Consider the following 18,071-nt stretch of genomic DNA (forward strand, 5'->3'; position numbering starts at 1 on the left):
GGATAACAAAAGATTTTTTTTATTTCAACAATTTTCTGGAAGAAATGGTGCATTATTTGAAAAATGTGCAATGGTGCCAATATTTTTAGCCACAAATGTACATACACACACATGCATAAAGACACACACACACACACCAAGACCAAGGTGAGAAAAAGGAAAGTTGCGACGGCTTCGAAGTGCATGGTAGCTTTGTTGGGGCACAAGGCTGCCACATCATGACCTCCTCCTGCAGGGCTCCGTCCATTGAGGATGTGAGAGACCCAGGTGGAATCTATGAATACACCAAATGTGCTGACTTCTGGGTGTATTGCAGCTTTGATGAGGCAGAGGGCCGCGCACATGGTGCTCAGTCGCGTGGATCATCTGGGACGCTGCCTGGTCTGGCTGCTTGCTGGGTTTTTCTGACCTCATCATGCTGAGAATGAAAACTCGAGATTTTACGACTCCCTTAATGCCATGTTCTACCTGGAGGGAACCGAGCTCGGTGAGATCCAGTAACGTGGCGAATACAACAGCTTTGTGGGCGGCTTTGGTGGGGGGATGAGGAGGTTCCTGTGGCTTGATGGGTTTTGCTGACTCTAACCCGTCGAGGAGGACACACACACACACACCACACACAAACACACATGCACACATACACGTTCACGTACACATACACATATCGAAATACCAAATGTGAAGATACGGAGTGGAATCTTTCAGGGAGACGACCTTTCCCCCCTTTCTGTTTTGTCTGGCACTGGACCCACTAAGTAACCTCATCAAGACACCCTCATCAAGACAAGACACATCCAGACACACTCCCACCCGCAACCTCCGCTCTGCTGGTACCAACCTCCTGACCCCCTCCATCCGGACCAAATTCAGATCCTGGGGGGACAGGGCCTTCTCCATCGCTGCTCCCACCTTCTGGAACTCACTACCTCACACCATCAGAGACTCCTCCTCACTCACCACATTCAAAACATCACTAAAGACCCACCTGTTCAACGCTGCATTCAACATTCAACCCACAGCATTTAACCCCTGACTATCTCTTCTCCTTCTCCCTCCTTTTGCTTTAAATATTTCCCTATTGATTCTTGTCTTTTTGCAATTGTTGTTTTCATGTATTGTTATGCATTATGTTTGCCACTCTGTCAAAGCGCCTTTGGGCTTCTGTAAAAGCGCTATACAAAATAAATGAATTATTATTATTATTATTATCAATGAACAAGGACACGGATACACCCGATCAACCAATAGACGAACATTCAAAGAAATAGGAAAGGTGACACATCTATTATACATGGATGATTTAAAGCTCTTCTCGCCAAATGACGAAAAATTGACAGAACAGCTAAAACTAGTAAAACGGTTTACCGAGGACATTCAAATGGAATCTTGACACCAGGTGCACATTTGTACAAGGTAAACCAACAAAAACAGACAACATAACAATTGACCTTGAAACAACAACGTTAGCAAACGAAGCACCATACAAATACCTAGGAGTAGAAGAGGGCCACCAAATATGTCACAAACAAATGCACAAAACAATCACCAAAGAATATCTATGCAGAATGAAGTTGATCCTGAAAACATACAGACAACAGACATACAGACAGATAACATACAGATGTTCACCAGACAGTCTTTCTGGAGAGACAAAGAGAGAGGGATATTTGTGAGCATTGAATGACATATTCCAAGTTTAGGACCAGCTCGTGATTCTATCAAGATCTAAAGAGATGGACGAGGATGCTGCTTGCCTATTTGACGGATGAGGTTGTCATGGCGGAGTGTAGTGTCATCAGCAAGTAGAGTCAGAGAGATCATTTATGAAGATCAGGAATAGATACGATTGGGACCAGAACACTGCCTTGGAGAACTCCAGCCTTGACAGGGATTCCGTTGAGAGCCACACATTGGCTACGAGAGTAGAGGAAGTCAGTAAGCCATGTGTGGAGGTGGCCTTGGATGCCATAAGCAGAGAGTTTGAAGAGTAAGGCAGGATGTTAGACTGTATCAAAAGCTCGAGTTTTGTCCAGAGAGACGGTCCTGATCTCATGTCTGACATCGAGGGCCTCCATCCATTGTTGGGAGGAGAAGCAGCATGTCCAGGGTAGTGTAACCTAAAACTGATAGGTCTGTAGTTAAAAGAAGCGGTTTTGTACATTTTTTTATGTGAGGAAATGATGTTGGCTGATTTCCAAGCATATGGAAGATGACCAAGTGCAAATGATAGGGATAGGGTGAAAAGGGCAGCGACAGGATGGGAAAGAGCAGCAGAGCAGATTATTCGGACACGTGAGCTGACGCCGTCCCTTCCAGTAGCAGAGTTCGAGTCGAGGGTTGACCGAAACGTGTCCACCTTATCAGGTGCAAAAGGCACAGGGTCCGGGAGCAGTTGGGTGGGACTGGGAAGGGAGGGTACCGAGAGAGGATGATGTCGAGTCTCTTCGGGCAATGATGGCATTGCCTTTCTATGGCTGGTACACACGGGTAAGTTTGTGTTATAGATGGGGGTCGCCACTCCTCTCCATCCTTCTGCCGTGGGGGAATTCACCCTCTTCCGCCCATGCTGTTGGAGTCGACTGGATTCTCATCCACCAGATGTGCAGAGCCACCTGCCATTTAAACCACATGGCTGCGGACCCGTTACCCTGGTAAGGGGGGCTGACAGGTACTACACCTCGCCCATAAGTGACCTGGGGTTTTGCAAGGCAGGGGCATCCATCTCCCTGAGGTATCAGAAGACACCCGCATACGGTACCGAGAGAGGAGAGGGATTGAGGACACAAGATTTGGAAGCAAACACAGACTTGAGGTATTCGGCCATGGTGCCATTTTAAGTGAGGTGAGGTGAGGTAAGGTAAGGAAGGGGAGCATACACCAAAAACAGACTTAACAAGGCTCCGAAAGAGAGGTTCAAAATTGATGTTTTTATTACTCTTTGTTCAAAATGTCAGATCTGAGCCTCACCTACTGGGAAAGAATACAAGTGAGTCGTGTCTTTGTGTTATTTAAATGATCACACAATGTTTTATTTCTATTTTTAATGTCTCCGATATGTAGAATGAGTTGTCATTCAGGCGGCCATGTTGCGGATATCCATAATGAGCTTCCGGCCGTACTCGCAATGATCTATGGCGTGCACATCCACCATCACGGCCTTGAGTCGCGCCTCATCCTGCCAGGAACACAAATACACTCGATGAACACAAATACACGTGTACGAGTCCCCAGAGTGTTTCCTTTCAAAAGCTCTTAGCTGGACCTCGTGTTTGTGTAGGGTGTTTAGGTAGGGTGTTTGTGTAGGGTGTTTGTGTACGGTGTTTGTGTAGGGTGTCTGTGTGTGTGTGTATGTGTGGGTGTGCACGTGCGTGTCAGTGTGTGTTTGTGCGTGCGTGTGTTTGTGCAGGTGTGTGTTTGTGCGTGCATGTGTGTGTGCGCGTGTGTGTGTGTGTGTGTGTGTGTGTGTGCGTGCATGTGTTTGTGTAGGTGTGTGTTTGTTTGTGCGTGCATGTGTGTGTGCGTGTGTGTGTGTGTGTGTGCTTGTGCGTGCGTGCGTGTGTTTGTGTAGGTGTGTGTTTGTGCGTGCTTGTGTGCGTGCTTGTGTGTGTGCGTGTGTGTGTGTGTGTGTGTGTGTGTGTGTGTGTGTGTGTGCGTGCATGTGTTTGTGGAGGTGTGTGTTTGTGTGTGCATGTGTGTTTCTGCATGCGTGTGTGTGTGTGTGTGTGTGTGTGTGTGTGTGTCGGTCAGTCGTATAACAGCTGTTGGAGGACCAGTTGTATAACCCCTTAAATGTGTCCTCAAATAAGCATTCCAAGACTTTAGATGTGCTCTATTTAATGTTCCAATTTCAGGCTATTGCTCATTCTAGAGGATTCTAGATTCAAATCTCATAAACTACATTGAATCGTCCATCGTTTACGAATGTCCTTGTAATTCATATACACGTGTACAGATGTTCCCCGGTGTGTTTATTCTCCATGCGATCCTTGTACTAGCCCCACAAGGATCCGTAGAGCGCTACATTAAAGACATGGCAAGAGATAAATGAACTCACGTTGTAATGCTCCATTTTTACCCGCAGACGGAAAATATACGATTTGAAAGTTGCTTCGTGGAACACGTTCTCTATGGCCTCCTCGTTCTGTGGGTGGCAGTAGACTGCATGTGGCACGCTGATTGCCAGTGCTTACACATTTACCAGACATTTCTGCAACAGGACTGAGAATCAACTCGTTTTCAAACTTCAATATCCTTTAGTTCGTTTTGAAACAATGAGCAATCCTATAACAAACATAGCGGTAATATCCCTGGTGCACACCTTGAAGAACAAACAGTATACTGCACTGACTAAAGGTATTTTAAACCAATTTGAATGGTTTCTAGAATACAGGGCAGCATGTAGAATCATACTAACATAATCATAAGACTTTAAACAAACAAAACAATAAAATACCTATTTTGGGGGGCGACCTCCCAGGAGACCCTTCACGGCCATATTTTTTTAAATGTGTGAGCAAACTTTGGTACAACACGGGTGATTAAGGTTGTGGTCAAGTTTCATCAGAATTGCGTGTGTAGTTTCAGAGAAGAAAGCAAATACCTATTTTGGGGGAAAATCCCCCCATGCACCCCCTCAGGGCCCGATTTTTTTTTCAATACCGTGAACAAACTTTGGTACATCATGGGTGATGAAGGTTATGGTGAAGTTTCATTCAAATTGTGTGTGTAGTTTCAGAGAAGAAAGCAAATATCTATTTTGAGGGTCAAACGTGGACCCATTTTGACCCTCCATAGACCCCGGTAAACTTCGATTTTGTTCGTGCCATGAAAAACCTTCGGTGCATCACGGGTGATGAAGGTTGTGATCAAGTTTCATCGAAATTGTTTATGTAGTTTCAGAAAAGAAAGCAAATTCCTATTTTGGGGGTCATACCTGGATCCATTTTGACCCTCGGTAAACCCCCTTAGACCCCGATTTTTTTAAAATCCCGTGAACAAACTTTAGTCACAACGCAACAAATATCATTTGTGCCAAATTTGGTCACAATCCCATCAGCGGTTTCAGAGAAGAAGTTTCAAGTGTTTACGGACGGATGGACGGACGGACAGACCTGAACTTCGTTCCACGTGAGCTAAAAATGACTGCACTGTGGCCACAACCTGACACTAAATCTGGTAACGGGCCGATTGGGAAACACACATTTAATGTGCCAATAAAAGATGAACTCAACACCCTCTCATCCATGAAAAGCCTCCACCACGAATCTACCAGAACGAGATGATTCGTCATATGGTCACGGATTGTTTAAGCCACCCAATATGGGGCCGTTCAAAAATTACTTAAAGCTATTTTTCTAGGAGGCGCAGACTGACGCGCTTGTTTAAACCTTACTAATAATTTTTATTCGACATACGATTTGATTTTTCGGGAGCCTCATCGTGAGTAACACTCAGCCCAAACAGTCAATGGAAATCTGACGGAACAAAACCATGTAGTGTATAATAAGCAGAGGACTACAGGCCTGATGTCTTTGGCCGACCAGAAAACCAAGATGGCAGCCATATTATTTTGGCTGGGTGCCATGGTGGGTTAAGTCAATCGACAAATGCGGGTGGGCCCGGTCTGACAGCTGTCCGACCAATGGCTGCACGTTTCAAAAATCGACCCCCAACAAGAACCACAACAGCAACATGAACAACAACCACAAGTCACAGGTAAAAAACAAACAAAATTAAAACTGCTAGCAGTGATTATCCGGGGGCCAAGACTCCCCAACCTGATTGGACAAGTGCGTGCCAGAGTCATTGACAACGGCAGTCCGGATCCGATTATTTAAAGTTTCCACTCAATCGATCGAAAAATGAAGGCAGAGATGCATTTTAAAGGTTTTCATGAAATCCAATATGGCCACCATGTCCCGTGACCTATGACGTCATATTTAGGATATGCATCCAATCAACTCACTACATGCTATAATTAATTGGTCAAGGTTTAAAGTTCATCTGACTAACGGTTTGGCCAGTAGGTCGATACAAAATTGATGGAATCACAATATTAATTATTTAAACAAGACCTAAAGTCTAACAGCGGCGTCGCCGGGCTTGTAAAATATGACAAACCACAAACACACATGATTAGCTTGTTAAACAGTTGCTAATGCTGTTCATCTTCATGCTAAAATACGCCATTTGTGTCTGTCTGTCTGATTAATTTTTGATGCCAATATATTCTGTGGTTACATATCCAATCTCAACCAAACTTGACAGGATGATGAAGGGTCACACAATAAAGGTTGTAGCGCATTCATTTGCCCCCCTCCCCAAGGGGGTTTTCTCCCCTGAGCTGGTTTTCTGAAGAAATTTGGAGGAATCCCGACATCTGTTAAGTAAGGTTTACTTAAAGAACTGAGCGAAGATCTACTGTACTCTATATAACCCACAAATGTTGGGTTAATAACATGGCCCTTTCTGCCGCTACCGTGGCATTTTTCGTAGTGAACTTTTGAAACTCGCTCCTGCTGTTTGATACGAAACTGAAAGGGAGAAGCCCGGGGTGTACTCATTTACCAAGTAGCTAGCTAGCGCTTGCCAAGCCAGCCGTTCATTGACGGTTTTGAATGGAGTGCTTGCTCGAATGCTTAAACCACTTGGCGATCTCTCCCCACCTTGGTAAATGAACACACACCCAATGTTCTTGAGATCCGACCATAGATCGACTGTAATCTACATACCCCAAAGAGGATGACCCTTTTTCCGCTCCCGTAGTGAGCGGGTGTACTAGTAACATTAAACAAAGAAATTTGGAGGAATAAAGACATCCGTGAGGTAAGTTTTACTTGCAGAACTGAGCAAAGATCTACTGTAATCCATATTGTACCCCACAATGGTTGGGTCCGTACCGTTTTGTTGGAAGAGACGTAACGCGAATGCTTTTGATATTTGATGGTCATTTCAACAATCGGTTGTTTGTGTTTCATGCAGAATGAAAAATATAAAGGTAGATCATGGAGATTGTTATACATGACAGGTTCAACAATATGTTCGGTATGAACGGCAGATAAATCAAAATGGCGGAGTGTAGAGAGTCAGCCGCAGCACTGCCATAATAACATCAGACGTAATCACATGACTCTGTCATGTGACCAGATTCTCAGCTCTGATTGGTATACGTTTGAGGGGACATGCATACATGCGTACAGACAGACAAACACTGTTCTCGACGGCTTTGCCCTATGGGCTACGTCGTAAAAATGCTGAGTCAGCACTTTTTTAATTGGCGCACCATTGACTAATTAGCAAAAACTCGGAGAAAACAGCGTTCTTCACTTTGATGTGGACTATATGTATGCCAAGTTTCAACTCAATAGGTCAAAAAATGAAGGAGGAGATATATTTTGTGAAGATTTTTAATAAATGCAATATGGCCACCAGGTCACCTGAACTATGACGTCATACTTAAGATGTGCATCAAGTGAGGTGGTATACCAGACATAGTCAAAGTTTCAAATTCCTATGATGAACGGTTTGACCTGTAGGTCGCCAAAACGTTTCATGGAATCAGAATAATAATAATAACAAGCGTTACGCCTAGGTCCCCCGTCGGTGAAGTGATGTGAGTTGGCAAAGTGGAAGACGCAGAAAACATGCTATGATATTGTTACAGATACGACTTTGATGGTATGGTGGGCCGAGCGGGATGGCCGCCGTATCCGTACAAGTTACCCGATTGTGCCCGAATGTTAACTAATCGCGCTACGCTGGCTCAATAAGAAAAAGAAGACACCCGGCTGGACTACAATAACACAATACGACACCAGGGGTTCAGTTCTCAAGACCTCCGGAGGAGGTTATATTAAGGCGGAAGGTTAGATTACAACTACAAGAGGGACAGCATAGAAAGACAAGCACTTAGACACAATCTTATATTATTCCCGGACAGACGACAGACAAACGGGACAAGGCTGACTCACACGGGGGTTGATGAAAAGGACAGCGGGTATCGATGGCTCAAGGTGCACTCTTGGCTCAAAGCAGGGTCCAGTACGGTCCGGTCCAGAGATGCAGGGAGGTCACAGCGCTCGGAAGGCGACGTTCTCTCTCCAAGCTGAGGCGCATCTGTTTCAGCGCTCGCAGGTCCGTCTTTCTCCAGCTCGGGGCGCATCTGACGTCACGTCCGGCGCGGGGCCGCGTATATCCGGCGGGGAGTCACGCCCTCGCTCGTTAGCTCCGCCCCATATGGCATCGGCCCATGGCTTCTCATTGGGTGCGGGGGTTACCGGCTCCGCCCTTGACGAGGGGCCGACAGGGAGCCCCCTTCTGGGTAACCCCGTCGAGCACATGTTCAATGGCGGCCAACCGAGCCGGAGTGAGGACGCAAAGCCGCTGTTGTTGTGGTTGTTGTTGGAGCTTGAGATGATGGGAAGAGATGCGGGGAGGTATGGGAAGGTCCTAAACTCCTACTGGTGCCATATCATCACATTCTGGTGCAACGAAGAGTCATAATTAATGGAAACAAGTCCTTAACTGACATAGAATAAGAATAACTAGGAAGATGTCCGAAAGTTGTCTACGTGTGGTGCGGGGGACCTGGGCACGACATTTAATGGGGGAATGAAGGGGAAGATCGGCTCTAATGGGTGTTGTTTACAGACAATGGGACTAGGGAATGGGGTAAGGGGAGAGTTGGGGAGTATCGGAGAAGATAGGGGAATATTTACAAGCGGATATGGAGGTCAAATTCCATATTCGCAACATTGCACCCTTCTCTACCCTCGGGGCGTCCCGACCCGATAAATTTTTACCTACTTTAGTGTGGCACGCAATGTAGTTCCCTCTACTATTAACTCTACCCTGAGTGCGACAGTTTTATAGATATTCACAAATGAGTAAATATGTCCCCCTGCGACGTTGCACCCTTCTCCTCTCAGAAACACACCCACAGGATAACCGAATCCGGAAAGAATTCGCAAACTACACATACAGCCGGTAGGGAGCATTATTTACACGACTACGCTGCTATTTACACTACGATCCAGGACCTGTTTTTTTGGAGGAACACATGCAGATGTTATGCATAGAGAGAGCGCGCTTGCCAACATCGATACACCAACCCACGAGTGCTCTGTGGCCGACGGCCTTTAATAACGTGCAGAGCACCCTTCCCGAGCATCAACAGCACCACCCCACCACCAATCGGTGCAGTCACCATTGTTCATTGGAATAAAAATAAATTCGACAACCCCTAACCCTGCAGGTGTCTCTTGCTCTTCTTGTGGTGCACTTGGTGTTAGTTAACAGTGGTTCACCTTTATGGCATAGGTGCCACGTTGACCCATAGGTCCATCCCCGGGTGGTGCTTGGCCGCAAACGAACTGCGGTCCATTGTGGGTGGCCACAAACATTGCGGTCCATATGGTGTATCGATCCCGGCAGCAAACAGCGAAAGTGCAGGCCCACAACTGCGCAGCCAGCACCTCTCTCTCCTCTCTCTCTACCCCAAAGCCAGATCCTCGGAGGTGGGAGACAAAAGAAGCAGACAAGTGAGTAAGGTGGTAAGGGCGCAAAAGTGCACGCAATACAAGATGATGCACATTGGGGGCACATGGGAACCAGGTGAGACAGGTACGTTCCTATCGTACGCCCCCCCCCACCAGGTAACCTACATGGCCCCTCCCTTACCCCTTACTGTATCCACAAAACACAACACTACCCATAAACATCTACTTTACAAATCGACAACATCCCTACTGTCTTCCCCGTTCCTCCCATAAACCAAATTCGTCTTCTCTCCCTCCTAACCAATCAAATTTGCCATTTTCAACTCTCATCAAAATTTGCCATCTCCAACTCAACATCAAAATTTGCCATCACCAATTCATCATCAGTCCCTCCTAGGGAGGGAGAGATGGAATCACCCCAATGTCTCATCCACGTCGTGATGCGTCTCACAAATCCACAGCAATCTCATTTCCTGCACAAAACAAAGAAAACACAGGTGTGGAGTCATCATCATCACCACAGGTAAGTGGCTGCGTATGGTGCGACAGGTTCATCAATCCTAACTATTTCCTAAATGACTTTAACCACTTTACACTACCCGGGGTCTTTCTCCGGCCAAACCATTGGCCCTCTTACACTATGGGTTCTAAAAACCAATTCCCATTGGCCAAACTGTGGTGCTTTTCAATTTGGGGTCTCACTCCCCCGATTCATCTCCCGGTGCCCTCGCACAATTTCTGGGCTGCGGCGTGTACCTCTCCCAGTGGGTCTACCCACCTGCACACCTCCACCACTGCAGTTGCCTCCGAGCTTACCTGCTCCTCACCCTAACCTAACTACCTGGGGAAGGCCCTCTGGCTCTCTCCCCACTCCGTGCCCTCTCTGGCACTGGGCTGCCCGATCCACACCCGGGATCCTCAGGCACCCACTCACAACTACCGGCTCCCAGAGCCCACCTGCGGCCTCACCTGGCCGACATCCTCACAGTGGTGGAGTGCCCAACCAACTACACACACTAACAGGCTACACGCCCAGCCATTTCCACAACACTAATGCACCCATTCACAACACCATTCTGCAACCGCACCACAAATGCCAATATCCAACCACAATTTACCTGCACCCTCTACCTAACACTTACACTACCCGCCCCGGGTGCTCGTGAAAGGGGTCCACTCTTCCCCCATCCACACCTTCGCACCATGCACACCACTCCGTACCACTTACTCCAACTCTCTCCACACACCTGTACCTGCACACCTGTGCTCTCACACCTGGTGCCACCTGCACCCTTCTCTCCCCAAGCGCATTCGCGCTGATCCACACACTCACTACTCATACACTGCTCCACACACCTGTCCAGTTGCACACCTGTGCAATCACACCTGTTCAATCCTCACACACACAGCATCATCTCAGCTAACTACTCCCTTCTGAAACTTGCGCTTCCCAGTCGTCCCTTTAAACTATTGCGCTCCCACGTCATTATCATCCATACTAATCTACCTGCGTCCCCACTACAGGTATCAGTCACTAACTAAACTTAACGTTACCTAATGTCATCTTCGCTAGATCCCTACACACCATATCCTAACCCACCCGGGCTAGTTTTCACTGCCATACACCCCATAAGCTATTGCTCCTTTGCCCCCCTCACATGGGAAGGGTGGCAGGGATGCCATCCCACCACATCGGGGGTCTCTCACTACCAATTTTGCACATCAAATTTCAACAAATTAAAAATTTGCCAATCACTGCCCATCATCGGCCAATCACTACTGCCAATCCCTTGCCAATCATCAAATTTTGCTTTTCTCTAATTTTGGGTCCAAAACACTAACCTCATCACCCAGTCGACTCACTAATACCTCTCGGTGCGCCAATCCCTGTCCAAAGCCCGGCTTCGTAAAGCCAAGCAATGGGTGCTGGTTGTTTTGTGCCAGCGGCTGGATGCGTCCGGCACTCGGTGCAGGGACGGGGGCTTACCCGTGCCGAGATCCCACACACCACCTCGGCGTGGAGCCATCCAATGCCCCGATCTAGACCTGCCGGCACGTCTCACCAAAAAGTGGTCGCCATGACGACCCTTTCTATCGGGCTGCCAGCTCCGCCTAGTGGAGCACGGACGCGGCCGTCCCACGCGAGGCCCAGCGTGGATCGCGCACGGCGGTCCTTTCGAACCCGCCGTGGCTCGGATCCCCGCTGGTTCTCGCGGCACGCGAAGCCCGGCACGCACCGAGGGCCCGATTCGGCTATAAGTCGTTCTAAACTCGACCCCGTCTAACGTCGATGCTTCACCTGGACGCTTACACCCCGCAGCCCGTTCCTTGCTCACACATCCAGCCGTGCCCATGCTCCTCGTACCTTTCCTTACACACCCAGGTACACCCATTCCACTCACCGCCTTGGTCACACACCTGACCACCGAACACTTTGGCACACACTCGTTGGTAGCACACCTCACCAATACACCTCTTCGCGCCCCCTCCTCGGTCACCTCCTCTGTGACAATCACAGGTGTGCTCTCATTCGCACACCCAACCACGTGCCTCACCACCAACTCCAGCGTGCATTCCCACTCACGCTCTACCATTCCAGGTGTGCATCCTTCCATCCCAGGTGTACATCCTCGCTCACCTGTCACAACTAACTCACGCTCCATGTCACTCTCACTACTTTCACCTCCACTCGTGACAACGCACTCACCCTTACTCTTGACAGCGCACTCTTTCCCCATGCACCTGTCCGTCACACACCTTTCTCGCGCACACTCTCCCGTTACACCCTCTGTAACACTCACCACAGGTGGACACTCTTCCTTACTTCTGACAGCGCACTCTTTCCTCATGCACCTGTCGGTCACACCCCTTTCTCGCGCACACTCTCCCGTTACACCCTCTGTAACACTCACCACAGGTGGACACTCTTCCTTACTTCTGACAGCGCACTCTTTCCTCATGCACCTGTCCGTCACACACCTTTCTCGCGCACACTCTTGCGCACACTCTCCCGTCACACCCTCTGTAACACTCACCACCCCGCGCTTCCACGTGCTCCCTCGCACACGCGCTACGACCGACTCACTCTCGCCAGCACACTCACTCCTTGGCACGCACTTTTTCCTCACACACCCCAGAGTCGGACTTTCTTGCACACCTCCATTTTCGCACACCAGACCTGTCGCACACTTCACCAACGGCCTCTCACGAACACCCGGGTCTATCTCGACCCCCAAGCCTCTTAAATCACCTGGCGCATCATACGCACGACCATATTGGTCACCACTTACACCGGGTCCTCTTCCTCTTCGCTTCTCCTCCATCACCTGCGAATCCCTCATCCGGTTAATGAGCACATCATCACGATCCAAACACAGACTTTGGACCAATTCTTTTATCTCCTCTTTTATCTCTTTCTTATCCCCTCTCCGTCGCTTCTTAATTTCACTCATCCCTTCTTCCACTTCTTCTAATTTGTGCTTCACCTCTTTTATTCCCCGGTACGTCTCCTCAAGCTCGTCCTCCAAGGCTACCTTGACCGTTTCCAGGTGCGTCCTCACCTGCCGGTCCTTCGTCTCCATTACCTCTACCACCTCGTCCAACCTCGTTGTCAGTCCCTCACGTACCATCTGACATTGCCTCTGTGTCGCTATCAAGTCGTTTTTAATTTCTTTTTGTGTCGCCTTTAAGCCTCCTAATACCGCAGTGTTCCTTTGAACCTGCTCCACTAACTCCGTCTGTCCCACCGTCAGCTGCTCCACCTCCTGCGTCAGGTCCTCTATGCCCCCTTGTAACTTTACAGTCCCCTTTCTCACCTCCTTCTCCATGTGCTCCTTACAGTGCCTCACCTCCTCGCGCACTCCTCCGACCTCCTCACTCACTCCTCCTCTGATCTCTTCTCCCATCACTTGCATCTCCTGCCCAGATGCCACCCTCATCTGCTCCATTTCCTCCCTGTGAGCATCCAGTTTGGTTTCTACCCCCATTCTGACCCCCTCTATCTGCTGCTCCATTTGTTTAACTTCCCTTTCCGCTTGGTCCTTCATGTCCCTCAATTTGCCTTCCATGGTGTTTTCTAACCCCTCTAACCCTTTTTGCATCCCTTCCATTTGATTCTCTTGAGCGGCCATTCTGTTTTCTACCCCCGTTAACCCAGTTTTCACTCCCTCTATCTGATTCTCCTGGGCAGCCATTCTATTTTCTACCCCCTCTAACCCATTTCTCACCTCTTTTATCCCATTGTCTAACCCCTCAAAATTTTTGTCTAACTTCTCAATTTTCTTGTCTAACTCCTCAAAATTATTGTCTAACTTCCCAATTTTCTTGTCTAACTCCTCAAAATTATTGTCTAACTTCTCACCGGTACCCCTCATTTGGCCCTCTAATCGCCCACTATCAACCCTCATTTGGCCCTCCATCCTATCCATTTTTGCATTCAGTTGGGTCAAGAATAATCTGAGGTCAAACCCGGTTTGCCCAGCGTCCCCAGCCGCCACCGCAGGCTCGCCCTCCGCGGCGCCGCTATTTTGGGACCCTTCAACCACGTGAGCGAGCGCGCCATTTTGCGCGCCCGCTACTTCGTGCGTGACGGCGCTATTTTGCGAACCTGCCGCCCTCACTGCTTCGCTCTCCTCATGTCCCTCAATTTGGTCCTGGACCGACCCTGCTTCACTCTCCCCTACCGGACCCCAGCCGTCTTGATCCGCCATAGCGCGACTTGCAAAATTCGAGTTTCGTAAAACAAAACAAATTTCGGCCGCTCCAAATTTTGACCAAATTTTTTTTTTCCTCTATTCGTTTTTTTTTTTTTCTTCAAAATTTGGTCGGGCCTCGAATCTCACTCCCGACACCAATTGTTACAGATACGACTTTGATGGTATGGTGGGCCGAGCGGGATGGCCGCCGTATCCGTACAAGTTACCCGATTGTGCCCGAATGTTAACTAATCGCGCTACGCTGGCTCAATAAGAAAAAGAAGACACCCGGCTGGACTACAATAACACAATACGACACCAGGGGTTCAGTTCTCAAGACCTCCGGAGGAGGTTATATTAAGGCGGAAGGTTAGATTACAACTACAAGAGGGACAGCATAGAAAGACAAGCACTTAGACACAATCTTATATTATTCCCGGACAGACGACAGACAAACGGGACAAGGCTGACTCACACGGGGGTTGATGAAAAGGACAGCGGGTATCGATGGCTCAAGGTGCACTCTTGGCTCAAAGCAGGGTCCAGTACGGTCCGGTCCAGAGATGCAGGGAGGTCACAGCGCTCGGAAGGCGACGTTCTCTCTCCAAGCTGAGGCGCATCTGTTTCAGCGCTCGCAGGTCCGTCTTTCTCCAGCTCGGGGCGCATCTGACGTCACGTCCCGGTCCGGCGCGGGGCCGCGTATATCCGGCGGGGAGTCACGCCCTCGCTCGTTAGCTCCGCCCCATATGGCATCGGCCCATGGCTTCTCATTGGGTGCGGGGGTTACCGGCTCCGCCCTTGACGAGGGGCCGACAGGGAGCCCCCTTCTGGGTAACCCCGTCGAGCACATGTTCAATGGCGGCCAACCGAGCCGGAGTGAGGACGCAAAGCCGCTGTTGTTGTGGTTGTTGTTGGAGCTTGAGATGATGGGAAGAGATGCGGGGAGGTATGGGAAGGTCCTAAACTCCTACTGGTGCCATATCATCACATTCTGGTGCAACGAAGAGTCATAATTAATGGAAACAAGTCCTTAACTGACATAGAATAAGAATAACTAGGAAGATGTCCGAAAGTTGTCTACGTGTGGTGCGGGGGACCTGGGCACGACATTTAATGGGGGAATGAAGGGGAAGATCGGCTCTAATGGGTGTTGTTTACAGACAATGGGACTAGGGAATGGGGTAAGGGGAGAGTTGGGGAGTATCGGAGAAGATAGGGGAATATTTACAAGCGGATATGGAGGTCAAATTCCATATTCGCAACAATATGATATTTCGCTCACAAGGTTCAGACATACATGGAGGCGGCCATCTTGGATTTTGACGTGGCGACCCAATTTTCAAAGGCGTTCTTCCTTATGCCTAGATACACCCAAACACCAGATTAGAAGTTGGTACTTCGCTTATTTTTCAAGATATTCCGCTCACAAGGTTCAGACATACATGGCGGCGGCCATCTTCGATTTTGACGTGGCGACCCAATTTTCAATAGCCTTCTTCCTTGTGCCTAGATACACCCAAACACCAGATTAGAAGTTGGTACTTTGCTTATTTTTCAAGATATTTCACTCACAAATTTCAGACATATATATGGTGGCGGCCATCTTGGATTTTGACGTGGCGACCCAATTTACAATATCGTTCTTCCTTATGCCGAGATACACCCACACACCAAATTAGAAGTTGGTACTTCGCTTATTTTTCAAGATATTCATCTCACAAGGTTCAGACATACATGGCGGCGGCCATCTTGGATTTTGACGTGGCGACCGAATTTTAAACAGCGTTCTTCCTTATGCCGAGATACACCCACACACCAGATTAGAAGTTGGTACTTTGCTTATTTTTCAAGATATTTCGCTCACAAGGTTCAGACATATATATGGTGGCGGCCATCTTGGATTTTGACGTGGCGACCCAATTTTCAAGAGCGTTCTTCCTTATGCCGAGATACACCCACACACCAGATTAGAAGTTGGTACTTTGCTTATTTTTCAAGATATTCATCTCACAATGTTCAGACATGCATGGCGGCGGCCATCTTGGATTTTGACGTGGCGACCCAATTTTCAATGGCTTTCTTCCTTATGCCTAGATACACCCACACACCAAATTAGAAGTTGGTACTTCGCTTATTTTTCAAGATATTCATCTCACAAGGTTCAGACATACATGGCATCAGACATACATGGCGGCGGCCATCTTGGATTTTGACGTGGGTTGCACCCACACACCAAACCTGAATGCGGTCCTTCGCTTACGCACGCACGCACGCCCGCACGCAAACACGCACGCCCGCACGCACACACGCACGCACGGACGGACGGACGGACGGACACACGGACGGAGGGGAAAGCCATAGTTCCCCTTTCGCTCCGCTGTGCGACGGGGGACAATAATCTTCGCAATTTGAAAAGGGTACCCATGATCCCCTAAGTAGAACAGACTCGGCTGAGAGTTTTGTATCGCACTCATAGATCGGATCTGGATCTGGATCTTCACCACAATCTAACCATTTCGGCCGTGTCACACCCCCAAACTGTCACACAGCCAACCTGTCACACACTCAACCTGTCACACACTCAACCTGACACACACCCAACCTGTCACACACCCAACCTGTCACACACCCAACCTGTCACACACTCAACCTGTCACACACCCAACCTGTCACACACTCAACCTGTCACACACCCAACCTGTCACACACCCAACCTGTCACACACTCAACCTGTCACACACCCAACCTGTCACACACCCAACCTGTCACACACCCAATCTGACACACACTCAACCTGTGACACACTCAACCTGTCACACACCCAACCTGTCACACACCCAACCTGTCACACACCCAACCTGTCACACTCCCAACCTGTCACACACCCAACCTGTCACACACCCAACCTGTCACACACCCAACCTGTCACACACTCAACGTGTCACACCCTCAACCTGTCACACTCTCAACCTGTCCATCAAATTTCATCCAAATCCGTCCACAACGTTTTGAGATATCCTGTTCATAAAACAGACAAACAAACAGACAGGGGTGAAACATAACGTCCATCCACCTTTGGTTGTGAAGGTAACAAACAAAGGGAGCATCTACAATATTATGAGGAAGTGTGATATGAGTAAAGATTTCCATGGAATCCTTCACTTTACCCCCTGTTCCTTCCAGGCTCCAATTTTCTCAGCAGTCTGTCCCAGGATGGTCTCTGCAGTCTCATGGAAGCAAGTCACCCACTGGTTATCGGAAACGTCTGCAAGGTTCACCTAAACAATGAGGACAACGACGTACACGACGAACGAAGGTAAACACACCTTATTATGGTCAATACGGTGTATCCAGAATTCCAATGTTACATCAACAATCAAAACTATGACCAAGTGGAAAGGAAGAGCAATAACGTTTGTGATTGGCTTATTTTACATTATACAGTGGACACAAAATATTCTGTACATCGTCCAAAAGTACAATTTCCTCCCAAAAAGGTATATTATTGAATCTTCGCACCTGCAGAAACAAGCGATACTTGAACTTGGTGTCCTCACGGGCGCATCTCTCACAACGATATGAGCCGTTGCTCGACGATACGAGTTTCTTGTTACAGTCTGGAATGGAACACGCCTTGTACAAATAGCTTTCCCTTTTCACGAAGATCACAGTCCCTTTTGCTGTGTAATAATCCGGCTTCACATGGGGGTGAGAGGGAAACAAAGCCACATATGAGGGTCCGTGCTCGCACATACATGACAGTCCCTCGACCAAGTCGAGGCTCGTGTAAGAGCTAACATATAGAACATAAAGTATCATAAAGGGAGTGTGAGACAAGAGGGCGACAGAGGGAAGCACAACAACAGTAGAGAACAAGGAC

The 18,071-nt window shown here is 48.4% G+C and overlaps 1 protein-coding gene across 1 annotated transcript in view; it reads right to left on the reverse strand.

The window, feature by feature from the left end:
* LOC137440035 (replication protein A 70 kDa DNA-binding subunit-like) overlaps positions 1–18,071 on the reverse strand; it is a 172,423-nt gene continuing 154,352 nt past the window's right edge. Inside the window, exons 13-17 of the mRNA XM_078768297.1 lie at positions 17,711–17,887; positions 17,359–17,469; positions 4,055–4,141; positions 1,218–3,175; positions 1–774 (exon numbers count right to left, since the gene is read on the reverse strand). Coding sequence (XP_078624423.1) covers positions 3,074–3,175; positions 4,055–4,141; positions 17,359–17,469; positions 17,711–17,887 — 477 coding nt within the window. The 3' untranslated portion in view covers positions 1–774; positions 1,218–3,073. The remainder of the gene's footprint in view (positions 775–1,217; positions 3,176–4,054; positions 4,142–17,358; positions 17,470–17,710; positions 17,888–18,071) is intronic.

This window comes from Myxine glutinosa, chromosome 14 (genome assembly GCF_964187855.1).
Source record: "Myxine glutinosa chromosome 14, kmMyxGlut1.1, whole genome shotgun sequence".
NCBI classification, from domain to species: Eukaryota; Metazoa; Chordata; class Myxini; order Myxiniformes; family Myxinidae; genus Myxine; species Myxine glutinosa.